Source organism: Bufo gargarizans, chromosome 3, assembly GCF_014858855.1.
Source record: "Bufo gargarizans isolate SCDJY-AF-19 chromosome 3, ASM1485885v1, whole genome shotgun sequence".
NCBI classification, from domain to species: domain Eukaryota; kingdom Metazoa; phylum Chordata; class Amphibia; order Anura; family Bufonidae; genus Bufo; species Bufo gargarizans.
The window spans coordinates 590,850,620-590,874,575 of NC_058082.1; the positions used below are offsets into that span (position 1 = coordinate 590,850,620).

The 23,956-nt window shown below is 44.3% G+C and overlaps 1 protein-coding gene across 1 annotated transcript; it reads left to right on the forward strand.

The window, feature by feature from the left end:
• The first annotated feature begins 104 nt into the window (after positions 1 to 104).
• On the forward strand, positions 105 to 22,473 carry LOC122931856 (single-minded homolog 2-like). The gene is made up of 8 exons (XM_044285911.1): positions 105 to 111; positions 1,798 to 1,925; positions 4,435 to 4,634; positions 8,224 to 8,330; positions 10,389 to 10,536; positions 15,494 to 15,662; positions 16,216 to 16,615; positions 20,923 to 22,473. The coding sequence occupies exons 1-8, from the start codon at positions 105 to 107 to the stop codon at positions 21,636 to 21,638; spliced, it is 1,875 nt and encodes a 624-aa protein (XP_044141846.1). The 3' UTR covers positions 21,639 to 22,473.
• Positions 22,474 to 23,956: the final 1,483 nt, after the last annotated feature.

The window sequence follows — 23,956 nt, forward strand, 5'->3', positions numbered from 1 at the left end:
TCTGATGAAGTCTCAAAGAAGTGTCTATCTCAAGCCTATGGGAAATTTCTGTAGCCATGTATGTGAATATTGAATTGGCCTAGTTTAAATTTAGGAAAATAACCATGTCAGGTACATGAAATTCTTGAGGCTGTTGCTAATATTTAAAAGAGGATCTGTCTCCTCTCCTGACATGTCTGGGGTTTTGTAACTACTTGCAACTGCCATGTAATAACAATTCTGGAGCTTCTATTCTTAATACTCTATGTTGTGCCATTTCTTTATTATTCCTACTAGAAGTTTATGAATGAATTACTAGCAGTTTGCAATGGAGACAAAGATGGGTGTTACCAGTTGGGGGTGTGTCCTTGCACAGTCTGAGACCGGCAACACTGATTGGATAGTATCAGACTGTGCAGGGGCACACTCCAAACTGGTAACACCCAAGCGCTATAAAGACATGTTGGCGCTATATAAATAAAGATTGGTATTATTAGTTGGAAATTCCTAAACTTCTAGTAGGAATAATAGAGGAATGTCATAAGAATAGATGCAGAATTGTTATTACATGGGTAATGCTAGTAGTTATTAAAACAGACATGTCAGTAGAGGGGAGAGGTGATATTTTAAGGATATAACCCGCACAAAAGGTCAAAATTTTTATCCTATTACTCAAAAGCAATTTGTGCAAAAACTTACAAAAAGAAGAATTTCAAATTTCGAATCTTATAGCTTTGTAGTGGAGAAGCCTGGAAAAGGCATTTATTACGTGTGACCCTCAGTGTGAGGTTCCCAGAATCCCCAAGATATTCTTTTCTAATGAGAGAGAAGCCGGTAAAGCTTGGGAGAAATTATGTCCAAAATGACTATTATTACTACATTAACTTCTGTGCTAAGGAATATTGGATGTGACACCGTAAATGGATAGCCCGTAATTTACTGAGAGGCCGTATTTACCGAAATCATCCCTAATCCCCAAACCTAAAACCCTGTGTAGCCTTGTATTGCTGGCGTACCTACAGTAACTACAAAGTGGTGTCTACGCGGATGTGAATCCAGTGATAATCTCACAGTTTAACTTCATAACAAAGAATAATCTTAAAGGGATCCCGTCAAGTAGAGCATCAAAACACTGAAAAACGTGGATGCTAGGAGTTATGCACAAGACTGTATCCGTTTTGCGGTCCGCAGAATACACATACTGTCCATGCCTTTTTTGCGGACACATTGTGACTTGGGTCTGCGGTCTGCACTTTGCAGCCAGGTATAGGACGCGTTCAATCTCCTTTTTTCGGAACGGACATACGGGATGAGAAAAGTGCACAGTCTATTGGTGTGCTTTCCGCATCCGTATGTCCATTCCGCAAAAAGAATCACGGACCCACTGAAGTCAATGGGTCAGCAAAAGAAAATGCAGCACACGGACTGCATACGTATTTTGCAGACCCGCGGTATGAGGACCGCAAAACGGATACAGTCCTGTGTCAAATAACTCCTAGCATTCACAGTTTGACGTAAGCCTCTTTTTAAGCTTTCATCCACACGACCGTATGTGTTTTGCGGTCCTCAAATTTCGTATATGCAAAACACGGATATCAGCCGTTTGTGCGTTCCGCATTCTTGGCCCTGTGATAGGAATACATATTCGTGTCTGCAAATAGAATAGGACATGCTCTATCTTTTTTGCGGAGCTGCAGAACGGAACTACGGATGTGGCATCTTTTGCGGCCCCATTGATATGAATGGTTCCGCAAACATTCCGCAAAATTGCGGAAGAGATGCAGGCCCAGAACTACGGTCGTGTGAATGCCCCCTAAGGCTCCACATTCTTTGTGACTCGCCATTCTGTTCTTCTTGCAGAATATGAAATCGAACGGTCGTTTTTTCTGCGGATGAAGTGTGTTTTGGCAAAAAGAAATGCAGGACTCACCTGTAGCGGATACAAGGTAAGTGCACTCGCTGCGGAGGACATGCACACGCACATCGCAGTTTGATTGAGTGACGGGGTTGCTGACTGGAGTGATAGATACAGATACACATAACATTCAGGCTGCAGCAGTTTTTATAAAAACTAACTCATCCAGCGTCATTCCTGGCCTGGTCTGGGATAAAAGAGGACCTGTCACTCCCCTGACATGTCTGTTTTATTAAATACTTACCCTCCACCCCCACCTAAAAAAAGTGCTGGAGAATATTTTTAGAACTGTATATTGTGCTATTCCTCTGTTATTGCTCCTAGAAATGTATGACTACACTGACAAGTGGGTCTTACCATTCTCTTCAGCAAAGGGGTGTGTCCCTACACAATTTGGCACTGGTTTCCCTCACCGGACACTGTCAGTGTGTGTAGGGACGCAACCCCAACTGGTAGCAACCAGGTGTCTATGTATTCATAAATTTCAAGGAGGAATAACAGAGGAACGGCATAACGCATAGTTCTAGATGTTCCAGAATAGTTTATTTCATGGTAAAAACAAAACAGACAGGTCCTCTTCAACAAAAGCTACGTTTCTCGTAGCAGCCGGGGTAGGCCTAGCTTCCGTAAATGCAGCTCCAATGGGGCTCTTATTTGGAGGGGCACTTGAGGAAGAGGCAGAAAACCGTAAGATAACTAGTAATGCCATCAGCTGAGAAGTGGATACAAATATATCCGGTCTCGGCAATGCTCTGTGAGTGAAATCTACGGGGCTCCAGACTGATACATTGTAGCCAGAGGTGCACCTAGCCTTTCTGCTGCCTGAGGCGAAAAAACTGAAACGGTGACCCCCCCCATGCCAATCTCTTAACCTAACCCCTTTGCCGAAATGAAAGCGCTCATTGCCCATGGCCCTTCGGCTGCCCCCTCTTGTCCCTACCTGGTGCTGCCTGAGGCGATTGCCTCACCTCGCCTCATTGGTGGTGCACCCCTGTCTGGTCTCCTCCTACCTCACCTCGCCTCATTGGTGGTGCACCCCTTTCTGGTCTCCTCCTACCTCACCTCGCCTCATTGGTGGTGCACCCCTGTCTGGTCTCCTCCTACCTCACCTCGCCTCATTGGTGGTGCACCCCTGTCTGGTCTCCTCCTACCTCACCTCGCCTCATTGGTGGTGCACCCCTGTCTGGTCTCCTCCTACCTCACCTCGCCTCATTGGTGGTGCACCCCTGTCTGGTCTCCTCCTACCTCACCTCGCCTCATTGGTGGTGCACCCCTGTCTGGTCTCCTCCTACCTCACCTCGCCTCATTGGTGGTGCACCCCTGTCTGGTCTCCTCCTACCTCACCTCGCCTCATTGGTGGTGCACCCCTGATTGTAGCAAACTACCAGAGAGGTGTGTGCAGCTGCTGCTGAGGTTTTTAGCTCACAGAGCATTGTCTAGACTGGATGCAATGGTATCTACTTCTCATCAGAGAGCAGGACTTGCTATGGGCAGGATTACTGCCTCTGAACGTTTGCTGATCATGAAAATCGAGAGGGATTAGAAAGCGGGAGAGTTTTTAACCTAAAATCAGAAGGGAGGGAAAATCAGGGACGGTGCCGCCAAATTCGGGACAGTTGGCAGATATCTGACTGTGACGTCGCTGGCCAAGGAAGTGGCCTTCTCTTCAAACAGCTGATCAGCGGAAGTGCCAGGAGTTGTAAACCCCCACCGAACACTTATCGATGACCTATCCTGAGAATAGATTGTCAATATTTTACTCCCGGAGAACCCCTTTAACCTTGACTGGGTAGTAACTCATAGTTGCCAACTGTCTTGAATTTGCCGGGGCTGTCCCTGATTTTCAGAGACAGTCCTGGCAAATTTGTGATGCCCCCAGCCAAAAATGGGCATGGCTAACATAAACCCCGCCCAGAAACATCCGCTTATAGGCAGGGTTTATGTTAAATTTAGCAAATTTGCTGGGACTGTCTTTGATAATCAGGTACAGTCCTGGAAAATGGCGTTTCCCGAGGTAGGACTTATATGCTCCGATTTTCCAAACTGAAATGTTGGTATGCATGGTAACTGCGCAGTGTTTTGTGTCCCAGAACTCTCCTAAACAGGAAGTACCTGGTAGCTACTTCCTGTCAGCCATATTACCTCTCAAGGCCCTAATATTTTTGTCACCCAGTCGGTCCTATAGCCATCCCTGGCAGTCAATCACATGGAGAGAACCGAATCAAGCCCTGAATGTGAAACGTCATCTAGTGTCATTGACAATAAATGTATTTGTCCCTTAGGGGCGGACAGGAAGTAGCTAACTTCTCCTCCTAGTTGAATCGAAGAGAAGTCAATATCTCAGGGCAAAGCTAATTGGAAAAAATTGCAATTTTTCAATAAAAATACCAGTTCTGTTGGGTGTCCTGATTCTCGCTCTGTGTCCGGAGACATGTTCTACTTGTAATGTTCGGGTAACAGGGGGCGCAGCGGATATCAAATACTTGTGTGTGGCCGGTGTGTTTAGTGTATATGTGATATGTTTTATCTTTATATAACAGGTGATTCACTGCAGTGGGTATCTGAAAATAAGGCAGTATATGCTGGACATTTCTTTATATGACTCCTGCTATCAAATTGTAGGGCTCGTGGCTGTGGGTCAGTCGTTACCCCCGAGCGCCATCACAGAGATCAAACTGCACAGTAACATGTTTATGTTCAGAGCGAGTCTGGATCTCAAACTCATTTTCCTGGACTCGAGGTAAGCAGCCATGTAAAATGAGTATATCCTAGTATACCGAAACACGTTGTATCGTCACTTACCGTGTGTTTATTGTCATGTTGCATGGTTCATGTATGGCGACACACTATGGTTCCGTATTATAGACCTGTAGGCAACACGCTGGAAGGTGCCTTCCGTTGCTGCCCCCCCATATGGTGTTGTTATACAGTCTGAAAAAAAACGGACCATAGAGCGTCTAATTATAAGCACCATGGCGCCCTACTAATTGTGCCATATACTGCCCAAATAACTCTTCCATATAGTTGCCCAAATAGTGATCCTATATCGTCAGGGGTGGGATTCATATTTTTAACAACATGTTCCCTACTCAACAGCGGACACGCAGCGTCACGACACGTGTTTACATATACATACACCATATATATGCAACACACATACACATAAAGACACTATATACATGGTACAGATACATAAATACACCATATACAGGTCCTTCTAAAAAAATTAGCATATTGTGATAAAGTTCATTATTTTCTGTAATGTACTGATAAACATTAGACTTTCATATATTTTAGATTCATTACACACAACTGAAGTAGTTCAAGCCTTTTATTGTTTTAATATTGATGATTTTGGCATACAGCTCATGAAAACCCCAAATTCCTATCTAAAAAAATTAGCATATCATGAAAAGGTTCTCTAAACGAGCTATTAACCTAATCATCTGAATCAACTAATTAACTCTAAACACCTGCAAAAGATTCCTGAAGCTTTTAAAAACTCCCAGCCTGGTTCATTACTCCAAACCGCAATCATGGGTAAGACTGCCGACCTGACTGCTGTCCAGAAGGCCATCATTGACACCCTCAAGCAAGAGGGTAAGACACAGAAAGACATTTCTGAACGAATAGGCTGTTCCCAGAGTGCTGTATCAAGGCACCTCAGTGGGAAGTCTGTGGGAAGGAAAAAGTGTGGCAGAAAACACTGCACAACGAGAAGAGGTGACCGGACCCTAAGGAAGATTGTGGAGAAGGACCGATTCCAGACCTTGGGGGACCTGCGGAAGTAGAGTAGAAACATCCAGAGCCACCGTGTACAGGCGTGTGCAGGAAATGGGCTACAGGTGCCGCATTCCCCAGAAACAGCGGCAGAAGCGCCTGACCTGGGCTACAGAGAAGCAGCACTGGACTGTTGCATGTCACTCGGAAATCAAGGTGCCAGAGTCTGGAGGAAGACTGGGGAGAGGGAAATGCCAAAATGCCTGAAGTCCAGTGTCAAGTCCCCACAGTCAGTGATGGTCTGGGCGCCATGTCAGCTGCTGGTGTTGGTCCACTGTGTTTTATCAAGGGCAGGGTCAATGCAGCCGCTATCAGGAGATTTTGGAGCACTTCATGCTTCCATCTGCTGAAAAGCTTTATGGAGATGAAGATTTCATTTTTCAGCACGACCTGGCACCTGCTCACAGCGCCAAAACCACTGGTAAATGGTTTACTGACCATGGTATTACTGGGCTCAATTGGCCTGCCAACTCTCCTGACCTGAACCCCATAGAGAATCGGTGGGATATTGGGAAGAGAAAGTTGAGAGACGCAAGACCCAACACTCTGGATGAGCTTAAGGCCGCTATCGAAGCACCCTGGGCCTCCATAACACCTCAGCAGTGCCACAGGCTGATTGCCTCCATGCCACGCCGCATTGAAGCAGTCATTTCTGCAAAAGGATTCCCGACCAAGTATTGAGTGCATAACTGAACATAATTATTTGACTTTTTTGTATTAAAAACACTTTTCTTTTATTGGTCGGATGAAATATGCAAATTTTTTTAGATAGGAAATTTGGGTTTTCATGAGCTGTATGCCAAAATCATCAATATTAAAACAATAAAAGGCTTGAACTACTTCAGTTGGTGTGTAATGAATCTAAAATATATGAAAGTCTAATGTTTATCAGTACATTACAGAAAATAATGAACTTTATCACAATATGCTAATTTTTTTAGAAGGACCTGTATACACTACACACACATACCACCCAACTAAAGAGCTAAACTATCAGTGGTGCGCAAAGCAATGGAAGGGAACAGCTCCAGCTGCCCTGCCGCCGCCAGAGCACCGGATCGAGACTCGGCCGGTAACACGGTTCTCCAATCCAATTGTAATATTAACAACTGGATCTGGAGAACTGGAGGCAACTGGCTGAATCCCATGCCTGTATGTAGTGCTACCACCATACACTGCAAAAATCATGCACTGGAGGTGTTTAAGTAGCAGAATGTAAATACCACCGTACAGTACTCATATAATACCGCTATACAGTGATCACATCAGAGCTCCATATGTAAAGTAACCTAATCACTGTGCTATATGATGCTGTTATATAATTAAAGGGGTTGTCCGGGCTACTGATATTGATCCACTGCATGAGATTGGTGGTGGTCCAACACCTGGCACCCCTACCGGTCAGCTGTTTCGGGAAGCCGCGGTGCAGGAAGCTATACAGTGTGGAGCGAGAGCAGAAGGCTTTGTACAGTTTGCAGTTACTGGCACCAGCGTGTTGCCATTTATTGAAATGGGAGCTGTGCTGCAGTACCCTGGTACTGCTACTACACGTGTACAGAGCTGGGACCACGGGTGCCCGAAACAGCTGATCAGTGGGGATACCAGGTGTCAGACCCCCACCAATCTGATGAACTATCCCGAGGATAGGTCAGCAATATCCGTGGCCCGAATAACCCCTTTATAATTATCAAAGAGGCCAGCCGTCAGAAAATATTTATAGTCATCCTGTGGATAGCTGATCATTGTTAGATCGCCGGGGGTCAAACTGCTGGGATCCCCACTCAGCACTAGAATGGGGGTCCTGTTGAGTAGCACCATGGTCACGCAAGCGCACTACCACTCCATTCAATCTTCATTAGACTGCCAGAGTACAGCACACGCCTATGTCACATAGATTTTGAATGGATCGGTTGTGCTCATGTGTCAAACAGGATCAGGATCAGACCTCCAGCGATCATACAGCTATCCTATCCTATGGATAGGCGATAAATGTCTTTTGCGGGTCACCCACTTTTCGTTTCGTAGTGGTCATTAGTGACAGGTACCAGGCCTTCTCTGGCAGCCTTTTCAGCGGAGGTGCCACACCCTCAAAGGCTGGACCATGGCACCACGTTATGGACCTTTAATACGACTGTGTGCATGATGCCACAGGTTGCCAAAATCTTCCCCCATTGCTCTGTGTGCAACAGAGACGATTCTAAGTTTGACCCCAGCTAATTCCCCAGGATGCGGATCAGATTGAGCAACTTTCTTTGCCAGATCTCTCAAGGTTATAAGATGTCCAGTGTTTCTGCTAATTCCTTTCTCACTATCACTCCCAATATCACATATAATGTTCATCCAATAGATGTAATCAGCTTTTGGCTTAAAATTTCTCACTTGAGTATGAAAGTTTCAAAAGTTTGGAACAATATAGGACAGTTATGTATGTATTTTGTGGAACATCCAAGACGTATTGACTCCAGAGTGTCCAGATGCTTCATACTTTTGTGGAATGTCTTAATAGATTGAAAGAAACCCCCTCCTCAGTTCCCTTCTTTTCTGTGCAGAGTAGCCGAATTAACCGGTTATGAACCTCAAGACCTCATAGAGAAAACGCTTTACCACCATGTCCACGGCTGTGATGTGTTCCACTTGAGATATGCTCACCACCTCTGTAAGCTTCATTCATTGTTATTATTATTATCTGTTAAAGTGAACCCCCGCCTTTAATCATCATGTGCTAATGAATTTCTTAATAGGTCTTTATAGCGGCTGGAGTTTTTATCCTGGTACAGAGCTCCTCGTCCCCTCGGCTATCTACGGCAGTCCCACAAATAATTAATTGAGCGTGGAAACACTCATGCTCGACTCCTGCTCCATTCCTACGGTGACATGGGACCAGTGTGGTTCCTCTACTGAACCGATACTTATCTCCTATCTTGGGCCAACACCTTTACAAGATAACATTATTGTTGCCTGCAGCCAGCACTAGAGGGAGCATGGGAGCTTACTGCATACTGTTTTATCATTGAGTTCAATGTATAGAACGTACCCAGTAAGCTTCTGAGCTCCCCCTAGTGGTGCCTGCAAGCAACCATTATGTTATCTCGGAAAGGAGTGTTTGAGCCCAAACTGCAGAGAGGCTGATAAAATAATAATAAAACCAAAATATTAAACTTACCTTCTCAAGGCCCCCTCAGATCCAGCACCATCTTCTCAGCTGTGACGCATTGTTTTTGTCTGCAGTGGTAACATCCAGCATTCAATGACTGACCTCAGCAGTTTCATGTTGTACACTGTATTTACAGTCACTTCAAAAGCTATGAACACCTTCTGGGACACCTTTTCAGTATTACATTCTACTCATTTTGGGCTAAAAATAATTTTTGCAATTGGTCTTTATTAAAACTTTTCAGCAGTTTTTGTGATACAGGGGTTAAATTTCAGTCTGTCACTTTCACTTTACTCATGTATAGCTCATATCTCTGATCTCCCGACAGCTCATAAACACTCATTTAAGCCATATTCTTATTAGTTTGATAACACTTTAGGTATAATGAGTGCTTATGAGGTCAGAGATACGATAAGAGCTCTACATGAGCCCTCATCTGAGGGAGTGAGAGTAAACAGCAAGTGACAGCATTAAAATTGACTGAAATTTAACCCCTCTATCACAAAAACTGCTGAACATTTTTAATAAAGACCAAATACACAAATGATTTTTAGCCCTAGAGGAGTAGAATGCAATAATAAAAATAAAAAAATGGCCCTGAAGGTCTCCATAGCCTTTAAGATATTACAAATTCGAGGAATACTTCACTAAAGAGGTTGTAAAATGTCTGAGTTCCTGGTGTGAAATCCTTCAAATAACTGGAGCAGATAATGGCTCCATAGAGCTTCTCTTGCTCCAGATGACCCTTTTGGTCCACACATTGCAAGTGTTCTCCAACCTGTGGCTATTTAGCTAAGAAAACATGCTGTTATCATCATGAGAACTATAGTTTTGCAACCGCTTGAAGGCCAAAGGTGAGGAACACTGCATTAGAAGAACAGGTCATTTATTTCAATGGGCATTGTGTAATTTTTAATTTCCCCTGCCGGTGGTGCTGTTGGGAAATAGCACACTTGCTGTTATGATCCCCTGCATATTAGAACTGATTGATGCAGGATACCCTGTGATAGGATTATTGAAGGGGAGCCCTTCTGACATTAAGGAATTGTCCTCAGTGGAAAACACCATTAAAGACCAACTAGATGACAGAGAAACCTATGGGATTTTTTTTTTTAATTGCACCAGTTTTCGTCTGGTCTGGTTTTGCTGCTTAAAGGGGTTGTCCAGTAACATATTTTTTTTAAAAAAAAAGATTCTCCATGGTGTAAACTAATAAAGGAAATCCTTCTCGGTCCCCCATAGCTCCCGTTCCCATGCTGCACGGTCCCTTGCTGTTCTCTCCATGCTGATCCCTCTCGACAAACAGGAAATGACCCCTCAGCCAATCACTGGCCTCAGTGCTGGCTCACATCAGTCAGGGATTGGCTGAGTGGTTATTTCCTGTGTGTTCAGAGAGAACAGGAAGCAAAGACCGACATGGGGATAAGTGTCAGAACAGAAGCGGCAGGGAGTCAGTGAGAGTGAGGTTGTCTTATATTTTAAACCCCAGTGAGAACTTAGTAAATATTTTTCCCACCTGAACAACCCCTTTAATTGAATTAACTTCCTCTTCTGTTCCAGTGCTGGTAAAGGGCCAAGTCACCACCAAATATTATCGGTTGCTTTCCAAACATGGAGGATGGGTGTGGGTGCAGAGTTACGCAACAATCGTCCATAACAGCCGCTCATCCAGACCGCACTGCATTGTCAGTGTGAACTACGTCCTTACGTAAGTATCTGAGGCAACTGATGTGTAAGCTCTTATGGGAAGGGTCCTCTCTCCTGTAGAGTGTCAGCTCTTATGGACAGGAACCTCTCTCCTGTAGATTGTAAGCTCATATGGTCAGGGACCTCTCTCCTGTAGAATGTGAGCTCTTATGGACAGGTCCCCTATTCTGCAGAGTGTAAGCTCTTATGGGCAGGGTAGCCTCTCCTGTAGAGTGTGAGCTCTTATGGGCAGGCACCACTCTCCTGTAGAGTGTAAGCTCTTATGAACAGGTCCCCTCTTCTATAGAGTGTAAGCTTTATGGGCAGGGACCTCTCACCTGTAGAGTGTAGGCTCTTATGTGCAGGGTCCTCTCTCCTGTAAAGTGTAAGCTCTTATAAGCAGGGTCCACTCTCCAGTAGAGTGTGAGCTCTTATGGACAGGTCCGCTCTTCTGTAGAGTGTAAGCTCTTATGGGCAGGGATCTCTCTTCTGTAGAGTGTAAGCTCTTATGTGCAGGGACCTCTCTCCTGTAGAGAGTAAGCACTTATGGGCAGGGTTCTCGCTTACGTGCAGGGTCCTCTCTCCAGTAGAGCGTAAGCTCTTATGGGCAGGGTCCTCTCTCCAGTAGAGTGTAACCTCTTATGGGCAGGGTCCTCTCTCCTGTAGAGTGTAAGCTCTAGTGGGCAGGGTCCTCTCTCCTGTAGAGTGTAAGCTCTTATGGGCAGGGTCCTCTCTCCAGTGGAGTGTAAGCTCTTATGGGCAAGGTCCTCTCTCCATTAGAGTCTGAGCTCTTATGGACAGGTCCGCTCTCCAGTAGAGTGTGAGCTCCTATGGACAGGTCCCCTCTTCTGTAGAGAGTAAGCACTTATGGGCAGGGTTCTCTCTTACGTGTAGGGTCCTCTCTCCTGTCGAGTGTAGGCTCTTATGGGCAGAGACATCTGTCCTGTACAGTGTAGGCTCTTGTGGGCAATAACCTCTCTCCTGTAGAGTGTAAGCTGTTATGGACAAGGTCCTCTCTCCTGTGGAGTGTAAGCTGCTATGGACAAGGTCCTCTCTCCTGCAGATAGTAAGCTACTATGGGCCTAGACCTTTTCTGTAGAGTGTAAGCTCTAATGGGCAGGGTAGCCTCTCCTGTAGAGTGTGAGCTCTTATGGGCAGGCACCACTCTCCTGTAGAGTGTAAGCTCTTATGAACAGGTCCCCTCTTCTATAGAGTGTAAGCTTTATGGGCAGGGACCTCTCACCTGTAGAGTGTAGGCTCTTATGTGCAGGGTCCTCTCTCCTGTAAAGTGTAAGCTCTTATAAGCAGGGTCCACTCTCCAGTAGAGTGTGAGCTCTTATGGACAGGTCCGCTCTTCTGTAGAGTGTAAGCTCTTATGGACAGGGATCTCTCTTCTGTAGAGTGTAAGCTCTTATGTGCAGGGACCTCTCTCCTGTAGAGAGTAAGCACTTATGGGCAGGGTTCTCTCTTACGTGCAGGGTCCTCTCTCCTGTAGAGTGTAGGCTCTTATGGGCACAGACATCTCTCCTGTAGAGTGTAAGCTTTTATTGACAGGGTCCTCTCTCCTGCAGAATGTAAGCTTTTGTGGACAAAGTCCTCTCTCCTTTTTTTGGATTACTGGACATTTTACTTGCATGTCACTTCACCAGCTACAAAGCGATGCATAACATGTTGGCACTATATACTATTATTAATATTTATTATCTATAAAAAACTAAATGATCATAAAAGAATTATAAGGAAAGAAGAAGCATCCCAGAAAGTCCAATTCTGAAAGCGTTTAACATTGTGTACTCAGCAGAGACGAGTAAGCCTTGTCATATAAACAGTGCAATCAATCTATAATTGCCAATCAGACACTTGCCATGTAATTTAAAGGATGTGCAAACAGATGACGCAATAGGAACTCACAGCTCGTAGACCGAGCATTAATTCAAAACATCCGACCAACCAAACCCTGGTGTAAGAGCTAAGAAATGTACTATATATAGGTAAAAGATAGAAGATAGGAATGTGTAAAGCAAGCAACAAAGTGTCCCCATTGGGCTACTTTAACCTCTTCCTGCACAGTGCCATGCATTTCCAGCAACTCAATTTGGCTACACATCTGGCATCATGTTGCAGTGACTGTGATCAGAAATTACTCTGATCGTGACCGTTTAAACCCTTACATGCAGCGCACCAGTCTGCAGGGGATGTGTGGCAATGGCTGAAACTAGAAAGGATGGGAGTGGTGGAGGTGGGAATGAGGGTGGTTGTAGTCTTTACGGTGGCTAATCCCTCTTCTGCAGGTGGTCCCTGGGCCATGTGTGCAGTGAATGGAGGATGCACTCTTTCCTCTCTTGGGGCACGCCCTGGGATTTGTTGGGGGCTCCTGTCAGATGGTAGTTAGGGTGGATGATTGGCAGGGTGCGACGTAGGAGGGCAAGTGTAGGGCCAGCGGATAAATGGTTGGGGAAATGACCAGGCCTGTTTGTATACAATAAATAAAGTCTCTCTTTATTGAGTAAATGATAGGTGTTGTAGTACATATAGCAGCAATAGGCACAGTTCTGAGGTGTATGATAGAGTAGGCTTTTCCCAATAGCTCTGTATAGGCATCAGCAATGATGGTAGTAGTCCTGCCTGAGTCTCTCTCTCTCTAGATACCCTTTGCAGTCTTCCCAAATAACCACAGACCTACAACTCTTTCTACAATTCCCAGTCTGCTGGGTGCTGATCTTAGTCGTTGGCCAGTCCATCTCCAAAGTGTGCAGGGCGCTGGAGGCAATTAACACTTCCCACATGCATTGAAGTCTTTTGCCATAAACGAGCGTTACCTTACTGTCTTTCCATCAATGCCTTAATGGTTCCCAACCATCTATAGATATTCAGCACTTTCTTTCTTTCTCTCAGGAGTAGTCCTTAGCAGAGTTGCTCTGTGGCAGCTTTCAGTCTCAGGAATGGTGTTTTTCTGGATGAGAATTCTCTTTTGGGCCTACTTGACAGAGCTTACTAAAGTAGATCTTTTCTCTAGCTCTGCTAGCCAGGAACTCTCTACTCTAACAAGCCAAGAGGGGCAGGCAGGACCAGCCTTTCTCCTGGCAACCTATGACTGCCAGATTTTACTATTTGTTGCCCATAGACAACCATTTGCAATAAACAATGCATAAGGAAAATAATACTTCATCAATAATTCACAATATGAATTCTTTAGCTACTTTAACACAAGCACACAACGCAGCAATGTTCTGGCCCCTTTCATGTCTTTTCTTCTTCCTGGAAGAAGGTAGGTTAAGGCACATGCAATTCTGCAATGCAAATAAATCACAGCAGGAGGAATCCGGGCTGACGGCATCTTGAATAGAATGACAGAGAGGTAGTATTCTCTCTCCAAGGGATAAAGTCCATAAATAATGCAAAAATAGTTTATAACAAGTGCAAACAATAGTCCATGGCAAATGCTTTAAAAAAAGAAGCAAGAGGCTTTGCAACATAAGTACTTTCTCTGGGTATTAGACAAACAGGTTGAAGGAACTTCTCAGAAGGGCTTTGGTACGTTAAAGTCTTTCACTCTGGGCACACAATTTTAGAAACGTTGCATAAATTAGAATCTCAGAAAGCTTTAGGCATTAAGTCCATCTCTGGTCACAGATACTTCAATGTTGCAAAATATCAGGTTATGGCTTTAAAGAGGACCTTTCACCACTAGCTTCTTGCATTCCCCATGTAATAACAATTCTGGAGCATCTATTCTTATGGCTCTGTGTTGTGCCATTATTTCTACTAGAAGTTATGAATGAATTGCTATTAGCCTTCAGTAAGGGTACAGAGGGGTGGTAACCAGTTAGGGGGCTGTACCTGCACAGTCGGAAAATGGCAGCACTGATTGGATAGAGTCAGACTGTGCAGGTACACACCCCCAACTGGTTACCTCCCCTCTGTGCCCTTACTGCAGACTGCTAGCAATTCATTCATATCTTCTATTAGAAGTAATAAAGGAATGGCACAACATAGAGCCATAAGAATAGATGCTCCAGAATTATTACATAAGGAATGCAAGTAGCTATTAAAATGTATGTCAGGAGCGGTGAATGGTCCACTTTAAGCTGAGAAGGCAGGGATGTAAGGTGGAGTCCCCAGGTTAGTCTTTATAGGCCAACAGTAGACACAACTGGAATAACAGGGCCAGTCTCTTACCAGAGGCTCTGGGCTCCTTGTTTCCTTTTTCTTTATTGTTGACAGCCGTGGGGCATCCCCAGCCTCTGGATCCTCAGTAGGGTCCTTGTCTTCCGATATGGAAGCCAAGGTGGCGGAATCAGCGGTAACAGTTGGGCTATCTGGCCGCTACTCCTACGCAGGGCTTTTGTGGTCTCCAGTGGTCACCTCAATCTCTTGCTCAGGCTGAACAGGTGCAGGCTCATTCTCTTTGCAGGCGCTAGTGTGGATTTGCGCAGTGGGTGGTGGAGATGGTGAGGTTACTGGCTCAGAAGGTGGGAGATCCTTAGTGGAAAACAAGAGTCAGCACGGCTCATCAACTTATTTCCTTTGGACCTCTGGCAGTTCCCAGGGCGCAACATAGGCTAAGCTCTGTCTGACTGAGATAATGATAACCAGACTAATGGTTACTGTGTCACCAGATACCATAGGACCATGTATGGGGGTGTATTCTACCATTTGGCTAGAGTATAGGCTGTGCAGGTGCTGGGGAAAGTGTGGCGCATTAACTCTTTAACAGTGATCCACTGGGTTACTGCAGTTTGACTGGAGCAAACCACACGGCTATCAAAGTTTTCTTTTACAATGTTTTTTTGTTTCCCCCCCCCCCCCAGCAACATAGTGTATGAAATAAGACCACCTTTTCTGTAAATTTATGCATCTATAAATCAGAATGTTGGAATTTAGAACCATGCAGATCTGATTGATGAAATTTCTTGTCCATATCTAAATTATGTCATTGTAAAGTGATTTGTTGCAATGTTTCTGTTCCTTCTGTGCAGAGATATAGAATATAAGGAGCTGCAGTTGTCCTTGGAGCAGGTGACTGTTTCAAAAGCCGCATTTCCTTGTCGGAGCGCCATGACTACCTCACAGGAGGCAAGGAAGCCCACCAAGCTGAAATCTGCAAAAGTCAAGACAAAGCAGGCACGATCTAATCCATACCCCCAGGTAAAATAGGTCCAAGGAGATCATGTAAATATCATATATGGTAATCTGAGTTTGAATCGAGGAGGGTCCTTGATTCCGGTAATTATATAGTCATTGCATACTATTTGGCCAATGTAGAACTTCAATGAATAGAATTCCAGAGCTTCAGTGAAAACAAATACAATTTAAGTACCTGTGTGTCAGACCTCCAATGGTTAAATATTTATGGCATATCCTTAATCATGGAAACCTCATTTCCCCTCTTAACATTTACGGCATAACTATGGGACCCCCACTTATCTCCAGAATGGCATTTCCTTGATCCCCATCATGTGACTGCTCTCTCCATTCACTTACATGGGAGATACAAAAAATAGCCAAGCATGCTACGTTTTTGGAACCACCAGGGAAATCAATAGAAAAAGGCATGCATGTATGGCCACTTCTCCATTCTCAACAGCCATGGGACTAAGGTCAAAGGCCCCTATTCTGAGCATAGGTACAACTCCCAGAGATGGGACCACCATATCCTGCCATAAGTTTATGTTGTTCCCATGCTTTTTTTTCCTTGCAGCAATATGGTCCTTCCTATGGTGAAAAGTTGGACTGTTCTCAGTTTGGAAGTTGGAAAGGAAACTCAGCAATAAGCTCCCCAGCTAACCAGGAGCCCACCAGCCATACGGAAAACAGTGAACTCTTGTACACCCCGACCTACAGCTTGCCATTCCCTTACCACTACGGACACTTTTCAATGGACTCCCACGTGTTAAATACCAAGAAACAAGGCGCGTCTTCTAGATTTGGGCAGCCTCAAGGTTCACCTTGTGAAGTAGCAAGATTTTTCTTTGGCACGTTACAGACGGGAGGAGAATGTCATTGGCGTTACTCAAACTCAGTGGCACCGAACTCACCGCAAAAAACTGCTCAAGATCAGTCAAACCAGATGCGCCATCACCTCTCTCAGAACTATGATGGTAAGTTATTTCGCTGGCTCTAAACTGAAATGGTGGAAGATTTACAAGGAAAATTGCACAAGAAAATGGGTTACCTGTCAAATTTATTATGTGTTTTCGACACTTTTGCCAAGCACTGGCTGAAAAAAAAAGCAGGGTCTTCCAGTTCGAGAAATTTTCTGGAATTGTGCAATTTTTTGGCACCTAAAAAAGAAAAAATACACTAACTTGCTCTCCATCGCTCTGTTCCACCTCTGAGGGTTTAATTTGTGCTCTTTCTGGTTGCGTGCCTATAAACTTCCAATCACTGGCCTCAGTGGTGATGTGTCCTCAAGTGCTCATCACTGCTGGGTCACATACCACTTGGAGGCCAGTAATTATTTGCAGAGGTACTCGGTACCTTGTCAGGAATCTTACGGGCCACGGATTGGAAGGAGTGTGGATCAAGCTCTTGGAGCAGAAACGGGGCAGTGGTGAACAGAACAAAAATGTAAAAGCTGGACAAGCCCTTTTTAGTTTGTGTAGTGTAGGGAGATGATGACCAGTGATGGTCAGTTTGCAGTGTTCGCCAGCGAACACATGCGGGCTGCCATCTTTAGTAAGGTAGACTCACCCGTCCGGCAATGCACAGGTAAGCCCTTACCTGTGCCAGGAGCCGGTCTGAAATTAAATGCACTCACCGGGAGCAGGCAGTTCCGAGAATAGCCCGATGAAGGCCCCCGGTGGCTGTTCTCGGAACTGCCTGCTCCCGGTGACTGCATTTGATTTCAGCCCGACTCCTGACACAGGTAAGGGCTTACCTGTGCATTGCCGGACGGGTGAGTCTACCTTACTAAAGATGGCAGCCCGCATGTGTTCGCTGGCGAACACTGCAAACTGACCATCACTGGTCATCATCTCCCTACACTACACAAACTAAAAAGGGCTTACCTGTGCATCGCTGGACGGGTGAGTCTACCTTACTAAAGATGGCAGCCCGCATGTGTTCGCTGGCGAAGACTGCAAACTGACCATCACTGATAATGACTGGCACTGATGGACTTCCTGACAAATAGGCAAGTATAGTACCATGGGGGGAATTTATTAAGCCCTGCAATGCAAAATGGCTTTAAAATAGGGCTTTTGATACTTTTTGGGCATATTTGCTTAAAAAATGGATTTTTACTCCAGTTTTGATGGGAAAGTGGACATGGTTATCCTGACAAGCTGATTTATGGCAGATTTATCAAAAGCAACTTTTAAAAAAAGTTGTAAAAATTGTAGCAATCTTACTCCAGTAGGGGGTTGAGTGGAAAGTAGAGGAACATCTCAAGACAGACGTGTTAGACTTGAAGAAGCACCAGATTTAACGAACATCATGCAACATTTGATAAATTTGGTGTAAATTCCAGCAATGGAAACTATTAAGAATTCTCCCCATGATTAATCTGCCCTGTGTGTCCATCCCTGGACTTCCCATTAAATTCCAGAAGGGAATCACTCAACTAGTTCAGATTATTTCTCGCCCAGGAGGTGGGTATCTTTGACTGGAGGCATTGTGATTTCAGACCTTCTCCACCTCCCAGTCTCTGCAGAAATACAGACATCTATGGTGATGGTTAGATGTAGCTTTGGGGCTCCTCTTCCACCACTTTAAATGGATAGCTGAGGCTGAGGTCCATTGATTTAAATAGGACTCTCCTGCAGTACCAAACATAGACACCCAAACAAAGGAGCCACTGTGGCCGGTGTGGAGAAAACGAAAGGGCCCTTCATTCCTCTAATTGGGGGTCTAAAAAAAAAAAAGGCAAAACAGGAATATCAAATGGGTATAAAATGCATTTCTTGTATCTCTAGGGCTCACTTGGAGTTTGACAGTAGTGAGTTGACCAGAGATGGCATCATCCACCCAGGAGACTCCACAGTACCTGACTTGTTGCAGTGCCCATAGTGCCAGCCTCATATTAATGTCAATAATGGTATCCTCACATTTGGCTCCACATTGCCAGAACCATTGTAGCCTCACAGTTGGCTGTACAGTGCCAGACTCCTGGTAATGCCAATAACGACAGCCTCATAGTAATGCCCATAATATCATCCACACAGTATTCTCCATAGTGCCAGCCTCACAGTAAATAGCCCAGTGCAAGTTGTGCTGTAGTGCCCCTAGTGCCAAGCTCATAGCAGTCCCCACAATGTCATTCTCACGCGAAACTCCTCAGGGCCAAACTTCTTGTAGTGCCCATAGCGTCAGCCTCATAGTAATGCCAATACTATCAAAATAGACTCAGCACGGGCATATAATGCCCATAATGCCAGTCTCTCAGTAGACTCATAGAAATGGCCATGCCATCCAATAGCATTCCTCCTAATTTGTGAGGCATTGTTAAAGAAGTTCTCCAGACTACAGATATTGATGACCTGTCACCAGGATAGGTCTTCAATATTAGATCAGTGGAGATCTTGCATCCAATGCCCCCACCAATTAGCTGTGTTGGGCCGCCGCGTAGCAGGAAACTATACAGTGTATGGAGCTGAAGGCAGAGAGCTCCATACACTGTGTGGTGGCTGTTATGGGGTACTGCAGCTTTCATTGAAGTGAACGGGAGGTCAGTTTCAGGGTGTTGGCGCCAGAAGCTACATAACTATGTCTTTGTTAGAGACTATTAGTCTCCAGCAGCCCGAAACAGCTGAGCTGACAACCCAGCATCCCCACCGATCTGATATTGATGACCTACCTTGAGGATAGGTAATCAATATCTCTTACCCATAGAACCCCTTGAAGCTTTTCCCATTCTGCCCAGGAACGCTGTTACTGGTTGCTCTTGTTGGGAGGGCCCCAGGCTAAGTGAAGAGATATTTAAGGAAGTCACCTCTGAAATGCTCACCTCGGCTCCATGAGGCAGAGCGGTGGATATATGATGAATACACGCACCAGTGAAGGTTAATATTTGACTACTGCTACTTGAGTGTCCTTCAAACAATCTTGGAGATAAAGCAGCTTATTCCGACAAAAAAAATACTCAGTATCCATCAAACTTGTGAATTGTTATTCTGACTTCCACAAACATCACACGATGTAATTGTGGATGTGAAATGTAAATGCAAGCGCGCATTATGTCACACAAAGCCGTCCCCGGCTGATGTTGTGGTTTCTGCAGCTTGATGGATCAGTAAACTCTAAGAAGCAGATTAAATGGGTTTAGCAAACAGACAAGTTTGTTACGATTAATATTTATGTTAAATGTTCGTTTCCTTGATGGATTCCGTGGGCGTAAACGCACAGAGCTTATGTTCCAGAAAGGACTGACGACCTTCACGATAATGTGCTTTATTAACTTTCCCGCACTTTTGCTAATTGCGCTATGTCTTGTTCATGCTCTGCAATCATTAATAATGTCTTGCCGTTTTATGTACAATGCTCATATGCAGAAATATGTGTCTCCATGGTTACAGACTACAAACCTATCCTGCGTAGTCTGATTCTGCAGTCGTATCCCCTTACATCTTACTAACATACATTTGACTGTAGGATCAGACTACACGGGGCTTTACATTTCCCACAATTTTTTAGAAAATAAATTAATTTCAGACCCTAGACCAGATGCCATAAATATATTCAGACCCACTATATTAAAGGAATATTCCCATAATTCGTCCATAGAATAGGTGAAAAATGTATGACAGCTGGGTGTCCAACCACTGAGACCCCCAGCAATCATGAGGCCAGGGGTCCCGAGTCCCCTGTGTGAATGGACTGGTGTGTGGCCAGTGCTCCATTAACTCCTATGGGACTGCCAAGTACAGCGCTTGGCTGTCTCCATCAGTCCCATAGAAGTAAATGGAGTTGTGGTCATGCATGCGCTCCATTCACACAGGGGAATCGGGAATCCCCATTCTCATGATCGCTAGGTGTCAGTCTGTGAATAAACGATAAATGATGTTTATGACTAAACCTCTTTAATTCAAGCCCCAGACAAGACCCCTCTGTTAAAATCAGACCCATAAATGTATTCAGCCCAGACTTTATGGATACCCTCCTTGCTCTGGTTGAGCTATGCGTGCCATTGTACTGGGTTCTGAGGCTGTAAGGACATACTGTACCCCACCTCATACTAACTCCTGACATTGCACGGTATAAGGCCCCAGTGTATCAGCTCCAGGATCAAGGAGGATAAGTATAGATTAGACCCATAGATACTGGTTTGGGTTTTTTGCTGCACCCCCTGCCTAGGGCAACCAAGTGAAACTTATAGAGCAAAGGGTGGTGGAAGCAATTTTTTAAACTTTGCTATTGTGTTTGTATTCTTCTACTAACTTTTACATTTTTCAAAAACTCCCATCAACAGCCAAAAGGTATGCAACGGGGGATAACGCGTCTGATGGGTTCACAGGATGTTCTTCAACGTCATCAAGATCCATCATCCGATATAAAGATGAACACTATGGTTCAACTGTGAAAGCCAGCAAACTGGAAAACAGAGGAACCCCCGCCTATCACACGGTAAAAGAAGAAAACAAGATGGACTTCAATAAATACCAGCAGGAGAAGATGGCTGTTAACGAGAAGCGCTTTGCAGAATCCTCAAACAGTTCTTTTCTGCCAAAATCAGAATGTCTTCATGCCAAGACTGTAGGACAGTTAAACCACCTTCTGCCGAGACCAGTGGTCTACGAGCAAACACGAAGGATCTGTATGAAGGAGCCCAGATACGGGCATGTCAATATACGTCCAACAGGATATCATGAACTGGAACACTCTGATGGAACGTCTACAAAATTTCCTCACCATAACCCTGAACATGAGCATTTCAAGCCACGTGGCCAGGTCCCCTATGTACCTCTAAATTACCACCATGTGTTATCCAAACACGGACCTTGTCAGCCGTCATCATGCACAGAACGAGAGCATGGGACGGAAAATTATGGCTATTCCTCAGAGGAAGTGAACTCATACCTCTACAAAAACCAAAGTCCTTCATCTATTTCTTCTCCCGAAAGCCACCACGAAGCTGCACTCCCCCATTATATTGGGACTTCGGTCATCATAACCAATGGAAGGTGACAATGGACATTATGGTTTCTGGCTTGTTGATCGAAACTGGAATTATTTACACAGAAGCATGAGAAAGCCCGGTGACCAGTACTTACCAAGCAGAGCTGAAGGTCGTGAAAGGACAGACCCGCATGTTCTCTTGGCAAGCCGTATGTAATAGAACCTAAAAGGTCAGAATTATACAACCAGCTTCAGAGCAGCATTGTTACAGATTAATCTCTGGTGTAGACTGCGCCATTCGAGAAGTAATGTGCCAGATCATATTTTCCTCTTCTCCACCGCCCGATGAATAAAAAAGGGCAGCGGCCGAGACGCACAGTTTCAAATTTAATTATATGAAGGAAACTTTTTTTTTTTCCCTCCCCTCAAACAACCTAGCTCCTTTAATCCCCTCTACCAGAAAGAGAATATGAGTCCATGACGTGACAGATACATTCTAGTGAATGTGGGACAGATGACATTTTTTTATTTTTTCCTTGAAATTTTTGGAACAGCCAATGAAGCCGGGAGACCCGAAGCTATATAACTTTTATTTCATAGACGTATTAGGCAATAACCCAAATTAAGGTGCTATGAAATGTCAGAATTTTAAGTATCCCCATGATATATGGCATAGGAAAACGTAGGGATGTACAACCGTAAATAATACCGGCCAACGTTTTTTTTTTTTTACTACTAGACGGTCGGGGATTTGTCTGTTCACTTTAGAATAACAATTTTTCTTGGCTGAAAATAAAAGTACCAAAGACATTCTCCTGGGGACAGATCTCTTCTGTGGCTTTATACCCCATCCGCTTATTTAGAAATATGAACAGGGTAGACATGACCTAAAGCGGGAAGATGATGTATTGGGACTATGAAGGGCTGACTATGCAGCTATTAATGTGCAACATTTTTAATAATAAAATAATAATAGTCTTTGTGTATATTAATAATAAACCAAAGTCAAATAACGGCGTCTGCGTTGTCTTTTCCATACGTTGTATGAGGCAGTAGGGTGGAGCAAAATCCCTTTAAGGGCTCGTGTGCCGGCCGTGCCCGTATTGCGGCCCACAAACAGCATTCACTTGAATGGATTACAGTAAAATGCATGGCAGGCAGATAACACAAGATTCACCATTGACCGGGCAGCTCCTCCTCCCTCTCTCTGCACAGTAAGTACAGCACCTCACACAGAGCATGCCCACTACACTCTCGTATTGAAGTCTTTTTGAATTTTTTTGGTCTGGTCTTATATGCCGCAGCTTTTTCCTAGGATTATGTGATGCCGGAATGTTACTGTATATTGAAAGATACCAATCCAAGCACTAATAATGCTATACGTCAAGTGTTTTTGCCCTATCTGGTATGTCTGGTAATGGTATGGAAGCCATCACAGCTCCTTCATGGGTTGTCACCCACCAGATTTGTCCATGATACATTACACACTCCTGTATCGCTACTCCAAAGGTGACGAGCATTATGGCTGCACTTCTTGTTGTTACATATGCAAAAATGGAAAACAGGAAAATGCCAATATCTCTAGCACATCAGTAGTGTATTTGGGAAACGGTATATATGAATTCCCCCAATCTATATCACCATTTAATGAGACAGAGTCCTAGGTGACAGAAGAAGTTTCCAACTGAACTACAATTTGTTCGTTTTTTCTCTCTGCCTCAAATTTTATTTATTTTTTACATCGGAATTTGACCTTTATTCATGTAAATGAGCTGGAGGTGAATGGAAACTACTTCGGTGTTTAGCTAATTAACATAGATCAAGTCACGCATAAACAGTTCACTTTCACATGGAAAGTACAAATGAGAAGGGCGCTGCTGAGTAGAGCACTACTTCATATACAGATGTAGAAGAGCTGGACATGTTGTTTACTTTTTTTTTTTTTTTTGTTTAATTAATCGTGGGATAACATTTTCAGTTATGCTACACCAGACAAAGTCAGCTCTGCTACATAAATTGAAAACAAGGCGTGCATAAATGTAGATGTTGTAAAACAATATATAGAAATGTGGAATCTCAAAAATTGAGCAGCTTCAGAGCATGCGGGGGGGGGGGGGGGGGATTTACACATATAGCATAACAAATTTGTGTGCAAGCCGCATCTATCTATCTAAGTCTAATCTAATATCTGTTTATTCATTGGTGTAACTATAGCCATAGTAGCCATAGCATTTGCTATGGGGCCCCAAGGTTGTGGGGGGACCATATCAGGTAAAGAACATGGTACCTTTCTATGGGGAATAACACTATAGTGGCGTCTGTCTGCCTCATATCTCTCTCTCTCTCTCTCTATATATATATATATATATAGTTGTCTATCTATCTAT

Coding starts and splice junctions, on each gene's coding strand:
- LOC122931856 (XM_044285911.1), top strand. Junction 10,537..15,493: donor AGTGTGAACTACGTCCTTAC/GTAAGTATCTGA, acceptor CCTTCTGTGCAG/AGATATAGAATATAAGGAGC. Junction 15,663..16,215: donor GATCTAATCCATACCCCCAG/GTAAAATAGGTC, acceptor TTTTCCTTGCAG/CAATATGGTCCTTCCTATGG.